The sequence below is a fragment of the Hemitrygon akajei genome, chromosome 24 (genome assembly GCF_048418815.1).
Source record: "Hemitrygon akajei chromosome 24, sHemAka1.3, whole genome shotgun sequence".
Taxonomy (NCBI): Eukaryota; Metazoa; Chordata; class Chondrichthyes; order Myliobatiformes; family Dasyatidae; genus Hemitrygon; species Hemitrygon akajei.
In genome coordinates, this window is record NC_133147.1 from 58,585,993 (window position 1) to 58,607,751 (window position 21,759).

Genomic DNA, 21,759 nt, shown 5'->3' on the forward strand with positions numbered 1-21,759 from the left:
GTCAGCATGTACAAGTCTGTCTGATGTCCACAAGCCCTCGGAAGGCCCAGAAGCTGCTGTTCTGAGGTTGGGGACCTGTCTTTGTATTTGAACGGGGGAGGGGGGGGTCAGTGGGAGGGAGGAAAGGGGCATATCTGGCTGTCGTTGACAAGAGAGATTCTGCAGAAACTGTAAATCCAAAGTGACATGCACAAAACGCTGAAGGAACTCAGCTGGTCAGGCAGCATCTATGGAGAGGATAAACAGTTGACCTTCCAAGTGGAGATGCTTCAGTAGGACTGATTTATTATTTAGGATATATTTACTGATTTGCTGTTGTTTGTTGTTCCGCTAAGCACTGTGGTGTCAGAATGTGCAATAACACATTCTTACAAGAGGCTGGTTGCACATGCAAAACAATGCATTTTGCTCTGTGTTTACATACGTAAGACGTAGCAGTCTGCGCAGCACTTGGAGTGGCGGAGTTCGGCGTTCAATTCCAACATCCTCTAAGATGTTTAACATCACTCCACAGTCTGAGCATGGGTTTCTGCTGGTCTCCTCTAATGTACCGGTTGGTAGGATAACTTGGTCATTGTAAATTCTCCTGTGATTAAGGCTAGGGATGAAATTGCTGGGTGGTAAGGCTCGGTTGCGCTGCATCTAATAAATAATTTTTTTTTAAATAAAATGTAATAAATAAATAAATCTGAATGTGATTTTGATGCTCAGATCCCCTGTTGCCTTGTCTTTTCTTCCGGATGTTGCAGGAGTGATCTCCATTCACTCAGGGGATGGTGAGTGTGGAACCAGCTGTCAGCACAAGTGAACTTTGGACAGGTACTTAGATGGAAGGGGTATGAAGGCCCCAGTGCAGGGCAATGGGAGTAGGCAGTTTAAATGGTTCAGCACAGACTAGATGGGTCGAAGGACCCATTTCTGAGCTGTGATTTTCGATGACTAGCAGATATAGTAAAACACTGGCTTTAATAATGAAAATATTAAATACACAGTTAAACACACACTTAAAGCAAAATTGGCATTGAAAACACACATCCAAACTCTCAGTCCCTGTGTTAGATTAAAAGGTGCATCATTAGTATCCAGAACCGAAACATCCGACTTCTGCAGAATGGCCTCAGGAGCCAAAGTTTCCCCAGCTCCCTCTCACTGGCCCTCAGTGACTTGCCTTCCTCCGCACCCTGCGTCATTGACGGTATCCTCATTAACATTGATACAGCTCCCTCAATGGACTGTCCCTCTCAGCGCCGTGTCACTGATTGTATCCGGACTGACATTAATCCAGCTCCCTCACATTGTTCCTCGGAGACCCCTCTTCCCCCAGCCCCCATCACTGACTGTATCCCCACTGACGTTAATCCAGCTCCTTCACACAGTCTCTCAGCGAACCCTCTCCTCAGCGTCCTGTCACTGACTGGAACCCCACAGACATTATTCCAGTTCCCTCAGCGACCCCTCTCCCGCAGAGCCCCATGTCATTGACTGTGTCCCCACTGGTGTTAATACAATTCCCTTCCACCACTCCTCGCTCCTCTGCATCCCCCGCCCTCCTCCTTTGCCCCACTGGGTCCACTCGCTAATTGCGGGCCTCAGTCGGGGGCATGGCACCACCCCGGACGCTGGACAGGAGGTGGGACTTGTAGGTCTTGCTGAGCCCAGTGATCCAGAACTTGAGGAGCTTGACGTTGTCCTCGTCGCTGGCTCCCAGGGCGGCCAGGAGCCGCTGCGTGTCCTCCTTGGGGCGGCTATCAACCCGGGAGAACTTGAACAGCACCTTCACCTTACTGGGGGTGGGGGGGGGGTGGTTCAGGGGCAGTGGGAGGAAGGGGGGATGGGTAGATGATGGAGGAGAAGGGGGTGATAAAGCAGAAAGGGAGGTCGGGATCCAGGATTGGGGGTGGGAATGGAAGGCAAAGGGAAGGAGGCAGTGAGAAAGGGAGGGTAAGAAGGAGGAGAGTGGAAGCGAGTGAGGGAAAAGGACAGGAAATGGCAAAACATGGGGGGGATGGAGGGCAAGTGAAGGAGGGCCAAAAAGTGGGGTGGGGGGAACGAGGGAGGGAAGGCCAAAGCATAAGTGGGGGAGAAGAAAGAGGTGGCAAGAGGGAGTAGGGAAGGAAAGGGGAGCCAAATGAGGTTTGGGAGGGGACAAGAGTGAGAGGTGAAGGGGAAGGAAGATGAGGATGTGAGAGCAAAGGGAAAATGGAGGACAGAAGGAGGGTGAGAGATGGAGGGGAGAGGGAGCAGAAGGGGAGGGGAGAGAGGAAGAGAGGGATGGAGAATGGGGACAACGTTAAGAGTCAATCTTCAATATTACCCCAGGCTGCCCATTCCTCCCCAGCCTCCTACAGCACAGTGCTTGGTGTGTTTCCCTGGCCCATGTATACTCAGACTACCAATGCCCTCTGACCATGCAGACACCTCCCTACAGGGAACAGACACCCCAAAGCCCAGCCCAGCACCAAAGGCTGACACCTACCCCTCCTAACCCTGGGACAGACAGCTCCATGTAACCGGGGCTGGTGAAGACAGAGACAGACAGATTGACAGAGCTCATACACAAGGAGCGCGAATGGGTGAGAGACACAGTCAGGGAGGTACCCAAGCTGATGTGTACAGACCCAGAGGTCTGGCTGGTTAACCATTCCCCACACCCTCCATTACTCACCCCCACTCAACACCACTTCGCATTAACCCTAGCCCTCCCCTCCCCTCCCACCCTACCCTGTCCCCTCGGCACTCACTTCATCCACTCCTCCTTGAGGCAGATGAGACACTGATCCACCACCTCCACCGACAAGCTCTCGTTGCTCAAGGCAGCTTCCAGTTTACTCAGGATGGTGGGACCTGTGGGTGGGGTGGGGGAGACACAGCACAGGTGAGGGTCTGAGCTGGAGAGGCACTCAAAGGGGCGCACTGACCCCGAGTGAGAACACACTTCTCCCCATTGTCGAAGGCTGCATCTGATCTGACTGCAGCCCCCTAAACGCAGATGCTGGAAATCTTGAGCAACACACACAAAATGCTGGAGGAACTCAGGGGAATTCTTTCCCCACCCTCCCTCCTCCTCTCTTTCTCCATTCTAGCTCCCCTCTGACCCTTTCTCCGATCCTCGCCCACCATTCAAGTGCCCTCCTCCTCGCTTCCCATGATCTGTCTGGGTAGCCTCAAATCTGATGCCATGATCATCAATTTCTCCAACTTCTAGTTATTTCTCCTCCTCCCCTTTGGTTTCCTTCCATTCCCCACTCTGGTCCCCCTCTTACCTCTTCACTTTCCCTCACCTGCCCATCACCTCCCTCCGGTGCCCCTCTTACTTCCTTTTCTTCCACAGTCCACAGCCTTCTCCTATTATTTTCCCCCTTCTTCTGCCCTTGACCTCTTCCATCTATCCTCTCCCAGCTGTTCACATCAAACCCCCCCACCACCCTCCACATCACCTTGTTTCATCAATCACTGATCATTAATTCATTTACTTTTATTAACTTCTTAGAGTCCACATGGAATAGGCTCTTGCTGCCTTCAAGCCACATCGCCCAGCAATCCCCCAATTTAATCTGAACCTAATCATGGGACAATTTACAATGACCAATTAACCTACCAACCGGAACGCAATTGAACCGTGGGAGGAAACCCACGCGGTCACAGGGAGAGCGTGCACGCTCCTTACAGGCGGCAGTGGGGATTGAACCTGGGTCGCTGGTACTGTAAAGCGACAAGAGTCTGATCACTCCGCTACCGTGACACATTGCACAGGCGCAATGGAAAACTCCCTTGCAGCAGCGTCACAGGCACGGAGAACCACAGACGCAACATTCACACAGAAAGAAAAAAAATCATTAATCACAACCAACACTCACAAAATGCTGGAGGAACTCAGCAGCCCAGGCAGCATCTATGGTTAAAAGTACAGTCGACGTTTTGGGCCGAGACCCTTCAGCAGGACTGGAGAAAAAAAACTGAGTAGATTTAAAAGGTGGTGAGAGGGGAGGGAGAAACACAAGTTGATAGGTGAAACTGGTAGAGCTGGGAAGTTGTTTCGTGAAAGAGATACAGGGCTGGAGAAGGGCGAGTCCGATAGAAGAGGACAGACAGCAATGGAAGATAGATAAGGGGAGAGGAGCACCAGAGGAAGGCATGGCCAGGCAAGAAATAAGGTGAGAGATGGAAGAAGGGATGGAGAAAGATGAAGGGGGTACTACAGAAAGTTTAAGAAATCCATGTTCATGCCATCAGGTTGGAGGCTACCCAGACATAATGCAAGTTGCTGTTCCTCCAAGTGTGATGTCCACACGACAGCAGAGGAGGCCATGGATTGACGCATCTGTTTGGGAATGGGAAGTGGAATTAAAATGGATGGCTACTGGCAGACTCGGTGAAGCGGTCGCCCAATCTGCATCGGGTTTCACCGATATACAGGAGGTCACACTGTGAGTACCGGACACGGGTGAAGTGTCGCCTCACCTGGTAAGTTGGGGCACTGAATGGTATTAAGGGGGAAGGCGTAGGGGCAGGTGTAGCACTTGTTCCGCTTGCATGGTTAAGTGCCAGGAGGGAGATCAGTGGGGAGGGACGAATGGGCAAGGGAGTCGCGTAGGGAGCGATCCTGCGGAAAGCAAAAAGAGAGCGGGGGGGGGGGTGAGGGATGTGCTTGATGGTGGGATCCCACTGGAGATGGCTGAAGTTATGGAGAATTATGTGCTGGACAGAGGCTGGTGAGGTGTTAGGAGAGGACAAGAGGAACCCTATCCCTGGTAGGGTGGTAGGAGGATAGGGTGAGAGCAGACGTGTGTGAAATGGAAGAGATGCGGTTGAGAGGAGCATTGATGGTGGAGGAAGGGAAGCCCCTTTCTTTGAAGGAGGATGATATCTCCTTCATTCTGGAATGAAAAGCCTCATCCTGAGAGTAGATGTGTCAGAGGCGGAGGAATTAAGAGAAGGGGATAGCAATTTTACAATTAACAGGGTAGGAGGAGGTATTGTCCAGGTATAGTCCGCCATGTCCAAAGAGATCCCACCACCAAGCACACCTTTCCCTCTCCCCCACTTTCTGCTTTCCACAGGGATCACTCCCTACATGACTCCCTTGTCCATTCATCCCTCCCCCACTGATCTCCCTCCTGGCACTTATCCTTGTGCCACACCTGCCCCTACACCTCCTCCCTCTAAACCATCCAGGGCCCTAAACAGTCCTTCCAGGAGAAGCAACTCTTCACCTGAGAGTCTGTTGGGGTCATATACTGTGTCTGATGCTCCCGATGTGGACTCCTGTATATCGTTGAGACCAGACATAGTATGGGAGACCGTTTTGCCGAGCACCTACACTCCGTCCATTAGAAAAAGCGGAATATCCCAGTGGCTACCCATTTTAATTCCACCTCCCATTCCAATTGCGATACATCAATCCATGGTCTCTTCTACTGTTGTGTGGACACCACATTTAGGTTGGAGGAACACAATATATACTATCTGGGTAGACCCCCCACCCCACCTGATGGCATGAACACTGATTGCTCAAGCCTCCGGTAATGACCCCCCCTCTTTCCCCATCCCTTTTCCCTCCCTCACCTTATCTCCTTGCCCACCCATCACCTCCCTCTGGTGCTTCTCTCCACTTATCTTTCTTTCACGGCCTTCTGTCCTTTTCTTTTGAACTCCCCCTTCTCCAGCCCTGTATCTCTTTCATCAACTTCCCAGCTTTTCACTTCATCCCTTCCCCTCCCAGTTCCACCTCACCTTGTATTTCTCTGTCCCCTCACCCCATCTTTTAAATCTACTCATCTTTTTTTCCTCCAGTCCTGCTGAAAGATCTCAGCCCGAAACGTCAAATGGACTTTTCTTCTATAGATACTACCTGGCCTGCTGAGTTCTTCCAGCATTTTGGGTGCGTTGTTTAGATTTCCAGCATCAGCAGATTTTCTCTTGTTTTTAAATCACATTTTTTTTGGAAGAAGCAACACAGAACTAAGAAAGTAAAGTCCATTGCATGCAAAGTTGTCACAGTGTTGTTGTACTGAGGTCGTGATTAAGGTTGTGCCAGTTGGTTCAAGAACTGAGTGGTTGAAGAGCTGGTGGTGTCAGACTTCAGGCTTCTCTACATCCTGCCCGATGGCACCCTCTCTAAAGTTTCCACATCATGAGGCACAATAATCCAAATGTGGCCCAACCAGAGGTTTAGAGTTGCAACATTGCCTCACGGCTCTTGAAGCCAATTAATAAACGCACTACATACCATCTTAACAACCCTATCAAATTGGGCTTAATGAACATGGACCCCAAGTATGGTTTGATCTAAATTTTATGAAGCTGAAATGTTACCTCATGGCTATTGAGCTCAGTCCCCGAATCGATGAAGGCTACACTCCTCTCCTAACTCTAACCCTAACAGTTCCCCCCACATTCCCAAATGCCCCTTTCTCAACTCCCTGACACTCTCCCTGTTGGGAAACAAGTCCATCTGGGATGCTCGCTCTGTTCAAATTCTATTCCCCATCCTAAGAAACATTCCTTTCATGACACTCCTTCCTTATACCTCTCCCCACCCCTCATTCCATCAAATAGCTCCACCCTGCCCCCTCCCTCGTCCCACCCCTCAGCCCAGACACCTCCTCCTCCTCCCTCCCTCCATCCCTTAGGAAACTCAGGTTCGGGGGTGAGGGGAGAGAATGGAGGAAAATTTACCTCGATCGGTCACCATGGCACTGCTGCTGACGGTGAACTCGTAGTTGCCAAGGGGGTCCTGGTCGCCATGGCTGGTGGGCGATGGGGAGTGGAGGGGCCGGACATCCACCACCACACAGAACTCTGCAAAGCCAGAAGGAGGAGAGGGGTCAGCTTGGCCTGTCACCATCCTATGCCCACCCCTTCCACCTCTCTGTTTCGACTGATGGGGGGGGGGGGGAGGGTGGGAGTGAAGAAGACGAGGTGTTACTGGTGTGAGCAACGCTTGATCCAACTATCTTCCAGCTCCCTGGGGCGGAAGGTCAGTGTGTCAATTTTCTAGCACCTCCCTGGGGTGAAAGGTCAGTGTCCCAACCATCTTCCACCACCCAGGGGTGAAAAGACAATATTATTACCCTCTCTGGGGTGAAATGTCCATGTCACCACCAAGAACTGATAGGCCAGTTCCCGAACAATCTCCCAGAGTCCTGAATTGATACTGCAAGTCAACGTCTCCACTCTATCCCACCACCCAGGCATGACAGGTCAACATCCCCACCCTCGCACAACTCCCTGGGGTAAAAGGTCAACATCTTTACCCCGTCCCTCCACCCAGTGAGGGTGCACAAGAGGTTCACCAGGACGCTGCCTGGATTAGAGGGCATAAGCCAGAAGAGGAGGCTGGACAAACTTGGGTCGTTTTCGCAGGAGCGGCAGAGGCTAAGGCAAGACGTATAAGATTATTAGAGACACAGAGCGAGCAAGCAACGGGATCTTTATCCCCCAGAGTGAAAACAACTAACACTGGACAGTGAAAATTCAAGGTGAGAGAGGTGAAAAGCTCAAAGGAGATGTGCGGGACAAAGTGATTTCAGATAGAGGTCAAGTAGCTGGAATGTGCTGCCTGGGTGGTGGTGCAGGCAGATGCAATAGAGGCATTGCAAGGCTCAGGTAGGAACGTGGACGTGCAGAGAGGGATATGAACGCAGAATAGCTCACTTGGATTGGTATCATAATTGCCAAAGAGCCCGCTTCCCCGCCCCCCACCCACACCATGTTGGACTCCTCTTTCGTCCTATAGTTTTTCTCCAATCCACATTTATTTGACCAATTCCACCCACCCCCCCCCACCCCCTCTCTCCAGTCTGGGGGCAGGGGAGGAGAGAAATGAAACATCAGGTATCCACATCCCCCACAGACCCAATTGCTCACCAGTCAAAAATCAACATTCAACCCCTGGTCCCCACTTGCCTCCAAATGCCATCATTTAGAATTAGGCCATTCAGGCTATCGAGTCTACTCCTCCATTTCATCATGGCTGATTTATTTTCCCCTGTCAACGCCATTCTCCTGCCTTCTCCCCATAACTTTCGATGCCCTGACTAATTAAGAACCTGTCAACTTCTACTTTAAATATACCCAGTGCCTTGGTCTCCACAGCCAACAGTGGCAGTAAATTTCACGGATTCATCACTCTGGCTGAAGGAACTCCTCTTGGTCTCTGTTCTAAAGGGGACATCCTTCCAGTCTGAGGCTGTGCCTTCCGGTCATAGACCCTCCCACTATTGAAAACATCTCTCGTACACTCTATCTAAGCCTTTCAATAATTGATAGGTTTGAATGAGATTTCACCTCCCACCCCCCCCCCCACCACTCTGAACTCCAGTGAGTGCAGACCCAGAGCCAACAAATGTTCCTTATACATTAATGCTTCCATACCATGGTGGCGGGGTCGAGATATGTCTCTACCACAGGAGGTGCAAGGCGCTCCTTCCCTCAGTAAGCCTGCAGGTCACCCTTGGGCAAGGTGTAGCACCTGCTTAGCACACTACCTCCCCCCAACCCCGAACAGGGTCACCTGAAGCCATGGGAGCAGGTGGTGGATGGCCGTATGAGCAGCTGGTGCACATCACAAGTCCTGGTTATGCGACCACTGATGCCGGGCAGACAGTCTCCGAAGGATGTTGATAATGGCTGGGGTCACCCATCTTGTAAAGACACTGCTGCCCAGAAGACAGAAATGGCAAACCACTTCCGCAGAGAAATTCGCCAAGAACAATCCTGGTCTGGAGACCACAATCGCCCACATCATATGACATGGCAGATCATGATGATGATGTTGACCTGGAATCGTTCTCATGAACCTCCTCTGGACCTTCTCCGATACCAGCGCATCCATTCTTCAATACAGGGCCCAAAACTGCTCACAATCCTCCATATATGGTCTGACAATGCCTTTTAAAGCCTCGGCATTACACCTTTGTTTTTCTATTCTCGTCCTCTCGAAATGAACCCCCGTTGGCCTTCCCAACTCAGCCTGCAAGTTAACCTTTAGGGAATCCTGCATGAGGACTCCCAAGTCCCTTTGCACCTTCAATTTCTGAAGCCACTCCCCGTTTGGAAAATAGTCTCATCACCAACATATCCTTGCATTTATATTCTAGTCTTCTTCCTACTGGCTTGGGGTAGCTGAATCTGACCACACACCAATATCTCTTCCTCACCACCCCCAAAAGCCAGATCAGAGGCCTCTCAGCCTCAGGAACGTTGGGACATCCCCTGGAGAAGCCGAAACAAGAAGGGAAATCCTGGGCAATGACAGGCTGAACTCCTGAGGAGTGTTTGATGTCCGTGCGATATTGGTCATCGATAATATGTTAAATGATTTTACTTTATTTCGAGATACAGCACAGAAAAGGCATCCCCAGCCCAACAAGCCGCACCTCCCGGTAATCCCCGGATTTAACCCCAGCCTAATAATGGGACAATTTACAATGAGCAACTAACCTACTAACCAGTTCATCTTCAGACTGTAGGAGGAAACCAGAGCACCCAGAGGAAACCCACGTGGTCACGGGTAGGACGTACAAATCCGGACAGGGCCAGATTTGAGCTCCGAGCGATGCCGAGCTGAAATAGTGTCACACTCACCGCCACAGTGCCAAAGTGCCCTAGATTTGTTTGTGATAATGGACCTGATTCTGGTGTCTCTGGACCCGTACCAAGTGGAATTTAGAAGGTTGGCGGGGGGGGAAGGAGGAGGAGTGGGGAGCAGTGGAATCTCATTGTCAGAGACTGACCTTTCCCCATTCTACGTCCTGGGCCGAGGTATTCTAGCGGCTAAACTATATTCAGAGTTTGGGGAAATTTGGTACACCATCAAACACTCTCGCAAATTTCCACAGATGTATGGCGGAGGGCATTCTGACTGGTTGCACCATCGTCTGGCATGGAGGCTCCAGTGCACAGGATTTCCAGAGAATGTAAAGGTTTGTAGGCCCCACCAGCTCCATTATGGACACAACCCTCCCCACCACCGAGGGCATCTTCAAGGGGTGGTGCCTCAATAAGGCACCATCATTAAGTGCCCTCATCACCCGGAACATGCCCTCTTCTCATTACTACAATCCTGGGAGGTGGCACAGGAGCCTGAAGACCCACATTCAACGGTTTAGGAACAGCCTGTTCCCTACGACCAACAAGCGGTCCATGAAGCCATGAACAGTACCTCTTTTACACTCTTTATGTTTACTCTGGCAAAGTAATTTTATGTCTTGCACAGTAGAGCTGGTGCAAAACAACTAATCTTGACGCCCCCCCCCCCCCCTGGGGTTCAAGTGTATTGTGTACAGAGATAACCATACTATTGTCATTGGCAGAATTTCAGATGGTGACGAGGTGGTGTATAGGAGCGAGGTAAAGCAGCTGGTTGACCGGTGTCACAGCAGCAACCTTGCACTCAACGACAGTAATGACCAGATAGATAGATAGATAGATAGATACTTTATTCATCCCCATGGGGAAATTCAACATTTTTTTCCAATGTCCCATACACTTGTTGTAGCAAAAACTCATTACATACAATACTTAACTCAGTAATAATATGATATGCATCTAAATCACTAACTCAAAAAGCATTAATAATAGCTTTAAAAAAAGTTCTTAAGTCCTGGCAGTTGAATTGTAAAGCCTAATGGCATTGGGGAGTATTGACCTCTTCATCCTGTCTGAGGAGCATTGCATCGACAGTAACCTGTCGCTGAAACTGCTTCTCTGTCTCTGGTTGGTGCTATGTAGTGGATGTTCAGGGTTTTCCATAATTGACCGTAGCCTACTCAGCGCCCTTCGCTCAGCTACCGATGTTAAACTCTCCAGTACTTTGCCCACGACAGAGCCCGCCTTCCTTATCAGCTTATTAAGACGTGAGGCGTCCTTCTTCTTAATGCTTCCTCCCCAACACGCCACCACAAAGAAGAGGGCGCTCTCAACAACTGACCTATAGAACATCTTCAGCATCTCACTGCAGACATTGAATGACGCTAACCTTCTAAGGAAGTACAGTCGACTCTGTGCCTTCCTGCACAAGGCATCTGTGTTGGCAGTCCAGTCTAGCTTCTCGTCCAACTGTACTCCCAGATACTTGTAGGTCTTAACCTGCTCCACACATTCTCCATTAATGATCACTGGCTCCATATGAGGCCTAGATCTCCTAAAGTCCACCACCATCTCCTTGGTCTTGGTGACATTGAGACACAGATAGTTTGAGTTGCACCATATCACAAAGTCCTGTATCAGTTTCCTATACTCCTCCTCCTGTCCATTCCTGACACACCCCACTATGGCCGTGTCATCAGCGAACTTCTGCACATGGCAGGACTCCGAGTTATATTGGAAGTCAGATGTGTACAGGGTGAACAGGATCGGAGAGAGTACGGTTCCCTGTGGCGCTCCTGTGCTGCTGACCACTGTGTCAGACCTACAGACTCCCAACCGCACATACTGAGGTCTATCTGTCAAGTAGTCCACTATCCAATCCACCATGTGAGAGTCTACTCCCATCTCCGTTAGTTTGTGCTTTAAGATCTTGGGCTGGATGGTGTTAAAGGCACTAGAGAAGTCAAGGAATGTAATCCTCACAGCACAACTGACCCCATCTAGGTGAGAGAGTGATTTGTGCAGCAAATACGTGATAGCCAAATACCAATGATTGATTGTGGACTTCAGGAAGGGGAAGGCAAGGGAACACACACCAGTCCTCGTCGAGGGATGGGAAGTGGAAAGAGTGCACTACTTCAAGTTCCTGGGTGTCGACACCTCTGAGGATCTATCCCTGGGCCGTAGGTATCGATGCAGCTACAAAGAAGGCACTGTTACGAATGAAGGGAGCAAAGTCGCCCCCCACCGCCCCTTTTCGAGAATCGCAAAGTCGCTATTATTTCGGGTCTGATACCCAGGAAATGAGAGAGATACACATCATGTCAGTAATGAGAGAGAGAGACGCAGGATCACAGCAAAGGCAGTTGTTATAGACAACGCAGAATACACAAGGTTGAATGTCTCCTAACAAAAGCGGAACGGAACCACTGATTACTGCTATTGTCTCTTGGAGAAGGAATTGTGTATTGAGTACTGTACTATTCATTGAAACCCCTTCGGGGGGCAACCAGAGTGGTCTGGTTGAGGGATTGCATCATCCCAACCTGATTGACATCTGAGACCCCGTGAGTGAGGATAAAAGTCGGGTCTGGGGAACACCCCTCCGACGCACCAGGAGAAACGTACGAGACCGGTGGGGGGCTTGTGTGTGTCCATCCTTGCCTGGGTGGCGAGTCCTCCACGGAACGGTCTAGCTAAAGGACTGATACGGATCAAGATCGGAACAAGGAAAGTCAGCAAGTTTTTCTCTTTCTCTCTCTCTCTCCAACAATTGCAACAAAGCGATCAACAACGGCTGCAGCCTGTACGAACTGAAATGAACTTTAGATTTCCATCGGACAATTCATTATCCCCTAGACAACAATAGAGCTTATTTCTTATTGATTATTATTATACCCGCACTTTTAGGTTTAGTATTGACGATGTATATTATCTGTATATTTGCATTGATATTATTTTTTGTGTATTTTTACTAATAAATACTGTTAAAAATAGTATCATCAGACTTCAACGGCTACTCCTATCTTTGCTGGTAAGACACCCAGTTACGGGGTTCGTAACAGCACGACAGTGGCTATATTTCATTAGGAGTTTGAGGAGATTTGCAATGCACCAAAGACTCTCGCAAGTGTACAGGTATCCCGTGGAGAGCATTCTTATTGGCTGCATCACTGGCTGGTATGAGGTGGTAGGGGACGGGAATTAAATAAATCAAAATGCACCGGATCGATGTACAGTTATACCGTGGAGAGCATTCTTATTGGCTGCATCACTGTCTGGTATGGGGTGTTTGGGGGGGCGGTGTGGGGGGGAAGGAAATCAAAATAAGCTGCAGAAAGTTGTGAACTTAGCCAGCTCCATCATGGGCACTAGCCTCCCCAGCATCAAGGACACCTTCAAGGAAAGATGTCTCAAAAAAAAGGCGGCATCGATTATTAAGGACCCCCACCACCCAGGACATGCCCTCTGATTGCTACCATCAGCGAGGAAGTACAGGAGCTTGAATGCACACACTCAATGATTCAGGAACAGCTTCAAACCCTCTGCCATCAGATTTCTGAATGGACATTGAACTGATGAACACTACCTCACCACTCGTTTGTTGCACTACATTTTAATTTATGTATTATATTTACCGTAATTTACAGATTTTATTACAAATTGAAATGAACTGCTGCTGCATAACAAATTTCACAACCTATGCCAGTGATGTTAAACCTGATTCTAATTTAATTTGCTTGAAATTATAAACCATGTTTTACGTAGTTATGGATATGATAATAGTATATTGATGTGATAGTGTTAGAGTCAGGTTTATTATCACTAACATGTGTTATGAAAGGGCGGCATGGTACGACAGGGTCTTTTAAGAGACTTTTGAATAGGTGCATGGAGCTTAGAAAAATAGAGGGCTATGGGTAAACCTAGTCATTTCTAGGGTAGGGACATGTTCGGCCAAAGGGCCTCTATTGCGCTGAAGGTTTTCTATGTTTCTAAGGTAGTGTAGTGATTAGCACGATGTTTTACATTACCAGGGATGCAGGTTTAATACCTGCCGCTGCCCGTAAGGAGCTGGAACAGTACGCTCCACCCCCACCCCCCTCCCGCGTGACGGCATGAGTTTTGTCCCAGTGTTCTGTTTCCTATCACAGTCCACAGACGCACCGGTTGGTAAGTTTAGCTGGTCATTGTAACGAGTCCCGTGAAAAGGCTACAGGAATTGCTGGGCAGTGCGGCGCAGAGGACTGTAAGAGCTTTGTACCTCAATAAGTAAACAAATGAAACAGTTGTTTGGTGGCAGCAGTACACTACAAGGCACAAAAAAAGTAGAAATTACAATAAATTAATGGTACAAAAAGAGGAAAAATCGTGAGGTGGCGTTCATGGACCATTCAGAAATCTGATGACAGAGGGGAAGAAGCTGTTCATGAATTGTTGGGTGTGGGTTTTCAGGCTCCAATACTACCCTCCCCCCAATGGTAGTAATGAAAAGATGGCGTGTCCCAGACAGTGAGGGTTTTTAATGATGGATGCTGCCTTTTTGAGGCATCGCCTCTTGAATATGCCCTCAGTGGTGAAGAGGGTTATGCCCAGGATGGAGCTGGCTGAATCTATCATACTCTGCTGCCACCTTTGATCCTGTGCACGGGAGCCTCCGCACTAGACAGCAATGTAACCAGTCAGAATGTTCTCCACGGCGCATCTGTAGGAATCATTTGAATAAACATTTGCACGTCAAATAAAACAACAAATTTCAGAACATTTTTCAGTGATTCTGATTCTCTGGGTCTGCTTGCAATGGAGCTCCGAAGGACGAGGGTAGGATCTCATTGAAACCGAATGGATACTGTGAGAGGGCTGTAATACCATGGGCTCTCACGTTGTTAAGCAACCTCATGTGCGGCACCTTGTCAAAGGCCTTCCGAAAATCCAAGTCCACACATCTACCGATTCTCCGTTGTCTATCCTGCTTGTTATTTCCTCAAAGAATTCCAACAGATTTGTCAGGCAAGATTTCCCCTTAATGAAACTTTGCTGACTTTGGCTTGTTTTCTCATGTGCCTCCAAATACCCTGAAACTTCATCCTTAGTAATGGACTCCAACATCTTCCCAACCACTGAAGTCAGGCTAACTGGCCCATAATTTCCTTTCTTCTGCCTCCCTTTCTTAGAGTGGAATGACAATTGCAATTGTCCAGGCCTCCAGAATTCCAGCCTCTGGTGATTCTTGAAAGACCATTACTAATACCTCCATAATCTCTTTCAGAACCCTGGTGTGTAGTCCATCTGGCCCAGGTGAATTATCTAACTTCAGACCTTCCAGCTTCCCAAGTACCTTCTCCTTAGTAATAGCAACTACACTCACTTCTACCCCCTGACACTCTCAGATTTCTAGCATACTGCTGGTCTTTCACAGTGCAGCCTGATGCAAAATACTTATTACTTTTGTTTCCAACTTTTTTGTTCCCCCATGGAGAGGACCAGTCCATGACTTGAGTTGGGGGGGGGGGGGGGCGTGTCAAGGAACCAGGGGTATGTTGCCTCAAAATAAAAGGATGAAAAACCAAACACAGAACTCTACAGCACAACATTGGCCTAATTCAGCTCCTATGACTTGCGCCTCAGAACGTCCCCGAGTTAACTTCCACATCATCACTCCCTCCTATGGAGGGGAATAAACAGTTGATGATTCAGGAAGAGACCCTCCTTCGGGGGAAAAAGAATAATCAGCTGGGAACGAATGGCGTTATTCTGCTCCTGAATTTCACGGCGCCACACCCTCCCCCAAACTCACACCGGGGTGGAGAGGCTGGTGGCCCCCCCCCACCCACACAGCAAATCACCAACCTTCATAAACACCCTCCCTCACGAGGATCCCTCCCCCCCCCCCCCACTCACCGGAGGAGGCGATGTGCGAAGGGATCTGCACCTCGGGTCTCAGTCCCAGGAAATTGCAGCGGTAGGCTTCCTCGTAGCAGTTGCTGTAGGGAACCTTGCGGACACAACCCACCGGAAGCATGGTCTGCTCGGGAAATGGAGGAAGGGTTAGATTCTCTTCCCCCGGAAAGGTGCGTCATGAGGCAGAGGGCTGGGAGGGTGGGAGTGCAGGAGGTTGGTAGGTCACGTTGCAGGGGTATGAGAGGCTGGTGAGGACGCACTTGCACACTGTGCACAAATCTCAAGGAGCGACTTGAACATTTCTGACACCCACTGTGTGTTAAATTTCAATGTACATTGTACGATAGTACAGCACAGGTACAGGCCCTTCAGCCCATAAAGTTTGCACCAAACAAGTTAAATTCGGAATCAAATGCCCAACTACTTGAGGAGGCTGAAGAGAGCTGGCCGATGCACGTACATACTCACGTCATTCTGCAGATGCTCCGCAGAGCACATCCTGACAAGGTGCATCACTGCATGCAACAGGAACTGCACCGCTGCAGAGAGCAAGGCTCTTCAACGGGTAGTCAAAACGGCCCAACAGCACCAGCCTACCCCACCCCCAGCAAAGACTCAAATAGACAGAGCGGCCCCCCCACTGCTCAGTGTCAACCATGGATGTCGCGTTCTGTAGCCAGAACAGTACAGTATGGAGAGCAAGCTGTTACCCAAGTGGAAGGACCCTCTCTCCATACAACTAATGAATCCAAAGGAATGGCAGAGACCAATACAGCTGGGCACCAGCAGCCCTGCCAGAATTTCCAGTCAACATTGAACTCAACATAGAACTGCCTTAGGGACTTCAGCTACAGATATTTCTTCCAGGTTTACTCCTGAAGCCGTCCCCATGAGTGGGTACAAGAGCAAGACAGGAGAGGTTTGAGATCAGAGTTTTCCTTCTCTTAGACGGCTGACGAGACCCATCTGTCCGAAGCGACTGGGTTTAAGACGCCAGTAACTCGCCTTTGCCCCTTCTCCTGTCAGTGGAAACGGTTCCACTGGACTTAGTAGCTAAGGCCAAGAGCTGGACTTGGCTGTAGGAAGCTATCTGAGATGCATGGGATCACTTAATACATAGTGGGAGCTTGTCCCCATTACCACCCCCGGCTACGACAACATTAACCATATAACGGGGCTAGAAAAGGGCCTGTAATATCATGAAGGATCCCACCGACCTTGCTCATGGACTGCTTGTCCCACTCCCATCTGGGAGAACGCTACGTAGCATCCACGCCAGGACCAGCAGACTCTAAAAGTTACTTGCCTCAAGCAGTAAGGCTGATCAACATCTCCTCCCACTAACCCACTTTACCATTTCCTATCAGAGTCACCTTCTGTACAGACACTCCTGTTCCTAACGTCACTTATATACATACAATCTATGTATATAAGCTATCTTGTGTATTTATATTTATTGTGTTTTTTATTATTGTGTTCATTACCTTGGTTTTTTGACCTGCATTGATTCAAGAGTAACATTTATTTCGCTCTCCTTTACACTCATGAATGAGAAATTACATGAAACAATACCGAATCTTGAATTAAATTAATCCCTTCTGCTACACAGCATCGAACTCCCTCCATTCCCCACACATCCACCCGCTTTACCAAGATCCTCTTCTCCGGTCCTGACAAAGGGTCTTGGCCCGAAGCATCGACTTTTCTTTCCCCATTCATAAATGCTGCCTGACTTGCTGAGTTCCTCTTGCATTTTGTGCATCGGCAGTATCTCGTGTCTCTGAGAGCCTCTTTAATGCCTCTATCACCACCCCTAGCAGCGCATTTCAAGCACCTGTCACCCTCTGTGTAAAAAACAAAAACTTGACCCGCACATTTCCATTGAACTTAACCGCCCTCACCTTACATACATGCCCTCTGGTACTGGATATTTCCTCCCTGGGGAAAATATATTGCCTAATCTATGCTTCTCGTAATCTTACGAACCTCTCTCAGGTCTCCAATCAGCTTCCACCACTTCAGAGAAAACAACCCAATCTCTCCTTGTAGCTCACGCCCTCTAATCCATGCAGCGGCCAGGTAAATCTCTTCTGCACCCTCCCCAAAGCCCACACACCCTTTCTGTCATGGGTCAATCAGAAATTAGTGCACAGCAGATAGACCCAAGAGTATTCACCAAAAGCTCTTTTGAAATTTCTCCCACTAAACCTTTGCCCTCTAGTACTTGATATTTTCACACTCGAGGGGTGGATGTGTGACTATATCTACACTAGATATAGATAATCTCATAACATTATAAACTTCTGTCATGTCTCCTCCCAGCCACTGCTATTCCAGAGAAAACATTGCAAGTTTGTCCAACCTATCCCTATGGCCTTCTAATCCAGGCAGGATCCTGGAGAACCCCTCCTGCACTCCCTGCAAAGCCTCCACATCCTCCCTGTTACACACACACAAAATGCTGGAGGAACTCAGCAGCTCACGTTAATCTATGGAGAAGAATAAAGTGCAGATGTTTCAGACCAAGACCTCACATCGGGACTGGAAAGGAAGGGGGAAGAACTGGGGCGGAGGGGGTTAAGAGTACAAGTTGGCAAGTGCTAGGTGAAGCCAGATGAAAGGAAATATAGGTGGGTGGGTGAGGGGCAAAGGAGGATGAGAAGCTGGCAGATAGGATGCAAAACTAGGCTGAGAAGTGGCAGATGGATTTCAGCCCAGATGAGTGTGAAGTGGCTCATTTTGGTAGGTCAAATATGATGACAGAATATAGAATCAATGTTAAGACTCGTGGCAGTGTGGAGGACCAGAGGGATCTTGGGGTCCAAGTCCATAGGACACTCAAAGCAGCTGAACAGGTTGACTCTGTGGTTAAGAAGGTGTATGGTATCTTCATCAATCGGGGAATTGAATTTAGGAGCCGAGAGGTAATGTTGCAGCTATATAGGACCCTGGTCAGATCCCACTTGGAGTACTGTGCTCAGTTCTGGTCGCCTCACTACAGGAAGGATGTGAAAGCCATAGAAAGGGTGCAGAGGAGATTAACAAGGATGTTGCCTGGATTGGGGAGCATGCCTTATGGGAATAGGTTGAGTGAACTCGGCCTTTTCTTCTTGGAGTGACAGAGGTTGACAGGTGACCTGATAGAGATGTATAAGATGATGAGAGGCATTGATCATGTGGATAATCAGAGGCTTTTTTCCCCAGGGCTGAAATGGTGGCCACAAGAGGACACAGGTTTAAGGTGCTGGGGAGTAGGTACAGTGGAGATGTCAGGGGTAAGTTTTTTTACTCAGAGAGTGGTGAGTGTGTGGAATGGGCTGCCAGCAACGGCGGTGGAGGCAGATACAATAGGGTCTTTTAAGAGGCTTTTAGATAGGTACCTGGAGCTTAGTAAAATAGAGGGCTATAGGTAAGCCTAGTAATTTCTAAGGTAAGGACATGTTTGACACAACTTCGTGGGCCAAAGGTCCTGTATTGTGCTGTAGGTTTTCTATGGTTGATAGGTGGAAAAGGTAAGGGCTAAAAAGGGAATCTGATTGAAGAGACCAGTGAACCATGAGAGAAAAGGACAGACGAGGAGCATCAGAGATAGATGATAGGCAAGGGAAGGGAAGGGAAGGGGTAGGGGGAAGCCAAAATGGTGAATGGAAAAGGAGAGATGGGGGGGGTGGGGTAACAGGGTAGAAATTACTGGAAGTTGGTGAAATTGATGCTCGTGCTGTCAGGTTGGAGGCAACCCAGGTGGAATATGAGGTGTTGATTCTCCACCTGATAGTAACCATATTCTGGTAGTACAGAAGGCCATGGACATGTTGGAATGGGAACGGATGGTGGAATTAAAATGGTCGGCAACCGGGAAATCTTACCTATTGCAGACGGGGCAAAGGTACTCGACAAAGCGGACCCCCCCAATCTGCATCAGGTCACACCCAAGAACACCAGATACAGGAGATAACCCCGAAAGACTCGTAGCAGAAATGACTGCTTGGGGCCCGGAATGGAGGTGAGGGAGGAGGCAAATAGGGAGGTGGAGCACTTCTTCCCCTTGCAAGCGAGAAGGGCAAGGAGGGAGACTAGTGGAGACTTCCTGTTCGTAAGCTGGTTTTTTGTTATGTCATTTCCTGCGTGGGTTAATTTGGATTTCGACTAGGCGCAAACACTGTAGAAACACATCCATCACCATCCATTCTTTATTTGTCCTTGAAACAGCAATATCCATCATTTCTTAATATTGGTAGATGTATTATGAAGGAACTATTATGTTTATCATTTATTACTATTAAGCTATGGTTGCACCACAAGTTCCCTCTGGTCAACACAGCATAGTTGATACATGATGCATGTGCGTATCATCTCCATTAACTCTGATCGTGAGAATAATCAATAATATTAGTATATTCAAGCGCTCGACAACTCTGTGTTTAATCTAATATGTGTTTTACCTAACTTTCTGCAGTTTCACAAAGTTCTCTCAGTAAAAACCCTGAAGAAAGTTTCCAGCTCAGGTAATTTTTGAGATTGTTTAACTCCCTGCCTGGCTTTGTACACATCGCGCTGGGAGGGCAGTAGACAGAGGAACAAGTGGACAAAAGAGTCACAGAGAGTGAGAGGCCCCTGCAGAAAGTGGAAAGCAGAGAGTGAAGTCGGCGGATGGGGGAGAAGGATTAGGAAAGTACAACACAGAAACAGGTGCTTCACCCCATCTAGTCCGGGCCAAACCACTTAAAGTACCGCCAACCTGCACTGGGACTACAGGCCCAGCCACGTCGTACCTATCCAAACTTCTCTCAAACATTGAAGTCACGCTCGCATGGACCACTTGTGCTGGTAGCTTGTTCCACACTCCAACAACCCGCTGAGTGAAGAAGTTTCCCCTCATGGTCCCTTTAAACTTTTTACCTTTCAACCTTAACCCAAGTACTCTGGTTGTAGCCCCATCCAACCTCAGTGGAAAGATTTAAAGATGTTCAATTTTCCAACATGAGGAAAGGTGGTTTTGGTGGTGGTCTTGCAAAGGGACAACCAGAACTGAACACAGTACTCTAAGTGCACAGTCTGAACAGAGTATTTTTTTTTTTAAAACACCTACAGTATCTGTCACTCTGCTACAGGAAAGATGGCATTAAATGGCAAAGAGTGCAGGAAAGAATCTCGAAGACGCTGTTGGGAGGAGGGGTTCTGAGTTACAGGAGAGTTTAGACAGGTTAGGTCTTTAATCCTCGGAGGGCAGGAGACCAGGTGGTGACCTTGTAGAGGTGTATAAAGTCCCAAAGGGCATGGATAGTGTGAATGCACACATTCCACACTCAGTGGTCACTTCATTGGATGCACCTGCTCGTTAATGCAAATATCTGACCAGCCAATCACACGGCAGCAATCAAAGCATAAAAGCATGCAGACATGGTCAACAGCTTCAGTTGCATTTCAGTCCAAACATGAGAATTGTGAAGAAATTTGATCTAAATGATTTGTTGGTGCCTGACGGAGTGGACTGAGTCTCTCAGAAACTGATCTCCTGGGATTTTCGTGCACAACAGCCTCTAGAGGTTAACAGAGAATGCTGCAAAAAACAAAAAATATCCAGCGGGTGAAAATACTTTGTTAATGAGAGAGGTCAGAGGAGAATGGCCAGACTGGCTCAAGTTGATAGTCACTCAAATAAACACACATTACAACAGTGGTGTGCAGAAGAGCATCTCTGAACGCACAACACATCAAGCCCTGAAGTGGATGGTCAGGTGCAGGAGGCATCTAATGAAGTGGTCACTGCGTGCACTTCGCTGGGTTGTGGAAGCAGGAACTAGAGGGCACAGGTTTCAGGGATTTAACAAGAACCCGAGGGGCATTTGTTTTTTTTAAATATAAACAGAGGAAAAGAGCTGACAGAGAAAGTTACATGGCTCAGAGCTAGAAGATGGTGTGCTTACCACGAGAACATCGATGGCTGATTCGATCAGCTTGCGGTTGGGACCCCTCCAGATGACCTGGTTCCCCATCAACACGTGCCAGGCAAGAACGTGGAAGGACACTGGGGACAGGACCTGGGGGGCGGGTGGTGGGGACAGTGGTGGAGAGGAGAGTGATAGAGAATGTACAGAACACTTAATATTCAACTGCAGCATTAGGCAACATTCCTTGCTACTCACATGGAATAACGAGGCCAAGATGTGACTCCCTCATCCTTCGCCCCCCCCCTTCTCCCTCACCCGTCACCCCCCCCTTCTCAAATTAACACTACGGCAAATGCAGAGTGCGTGGAGTAACAAG

General features: G+C 48.7%; 1 protein-coding gene across 1 annotated transcript in view; it reads right to left on the reverse strand.

The window, feature by feature from the left end:
- Nucleotides 1-947: 947 nt before the first annotated feature.
- The window catches only part of LOC140716084 (folliculin-like), a 36,077-nt gene continuing 15,265 nt past the window's right edge, over nucleotides 948-21,759 (reverse strand). Inside the window, exons 8-12 of the mRNA XM_073028780.1 lie at nucleotides 21,420-21,533; nucleotides 15,493-15,616; nucleotides 6,679-6,801; nucleotides 2,742-2,844; nucleotides 948-1,784 (exon numbers count right to left, since the gene is read on the reverse strand). Of these exons, the coding sequence (XP_072884881.1) occupies nucleotides 1,577-1,784; nucleotides 2,742-2,844; nucleotides 6,679-6,801; nucleotides 15,493-15,616; nucleotides 21,420-21,533 (672 nt within the window). The 3' untranslated portion in view covers nucleotides 948-1,576. The remainder of the gene's footprint in view (nucleotides 1,785-2,741; nucleotides 2,845-6,678; nucleotides 6,802-15,492; nucleotides 15,617-21,419; nucleotides 21,534-21,759) is intronic.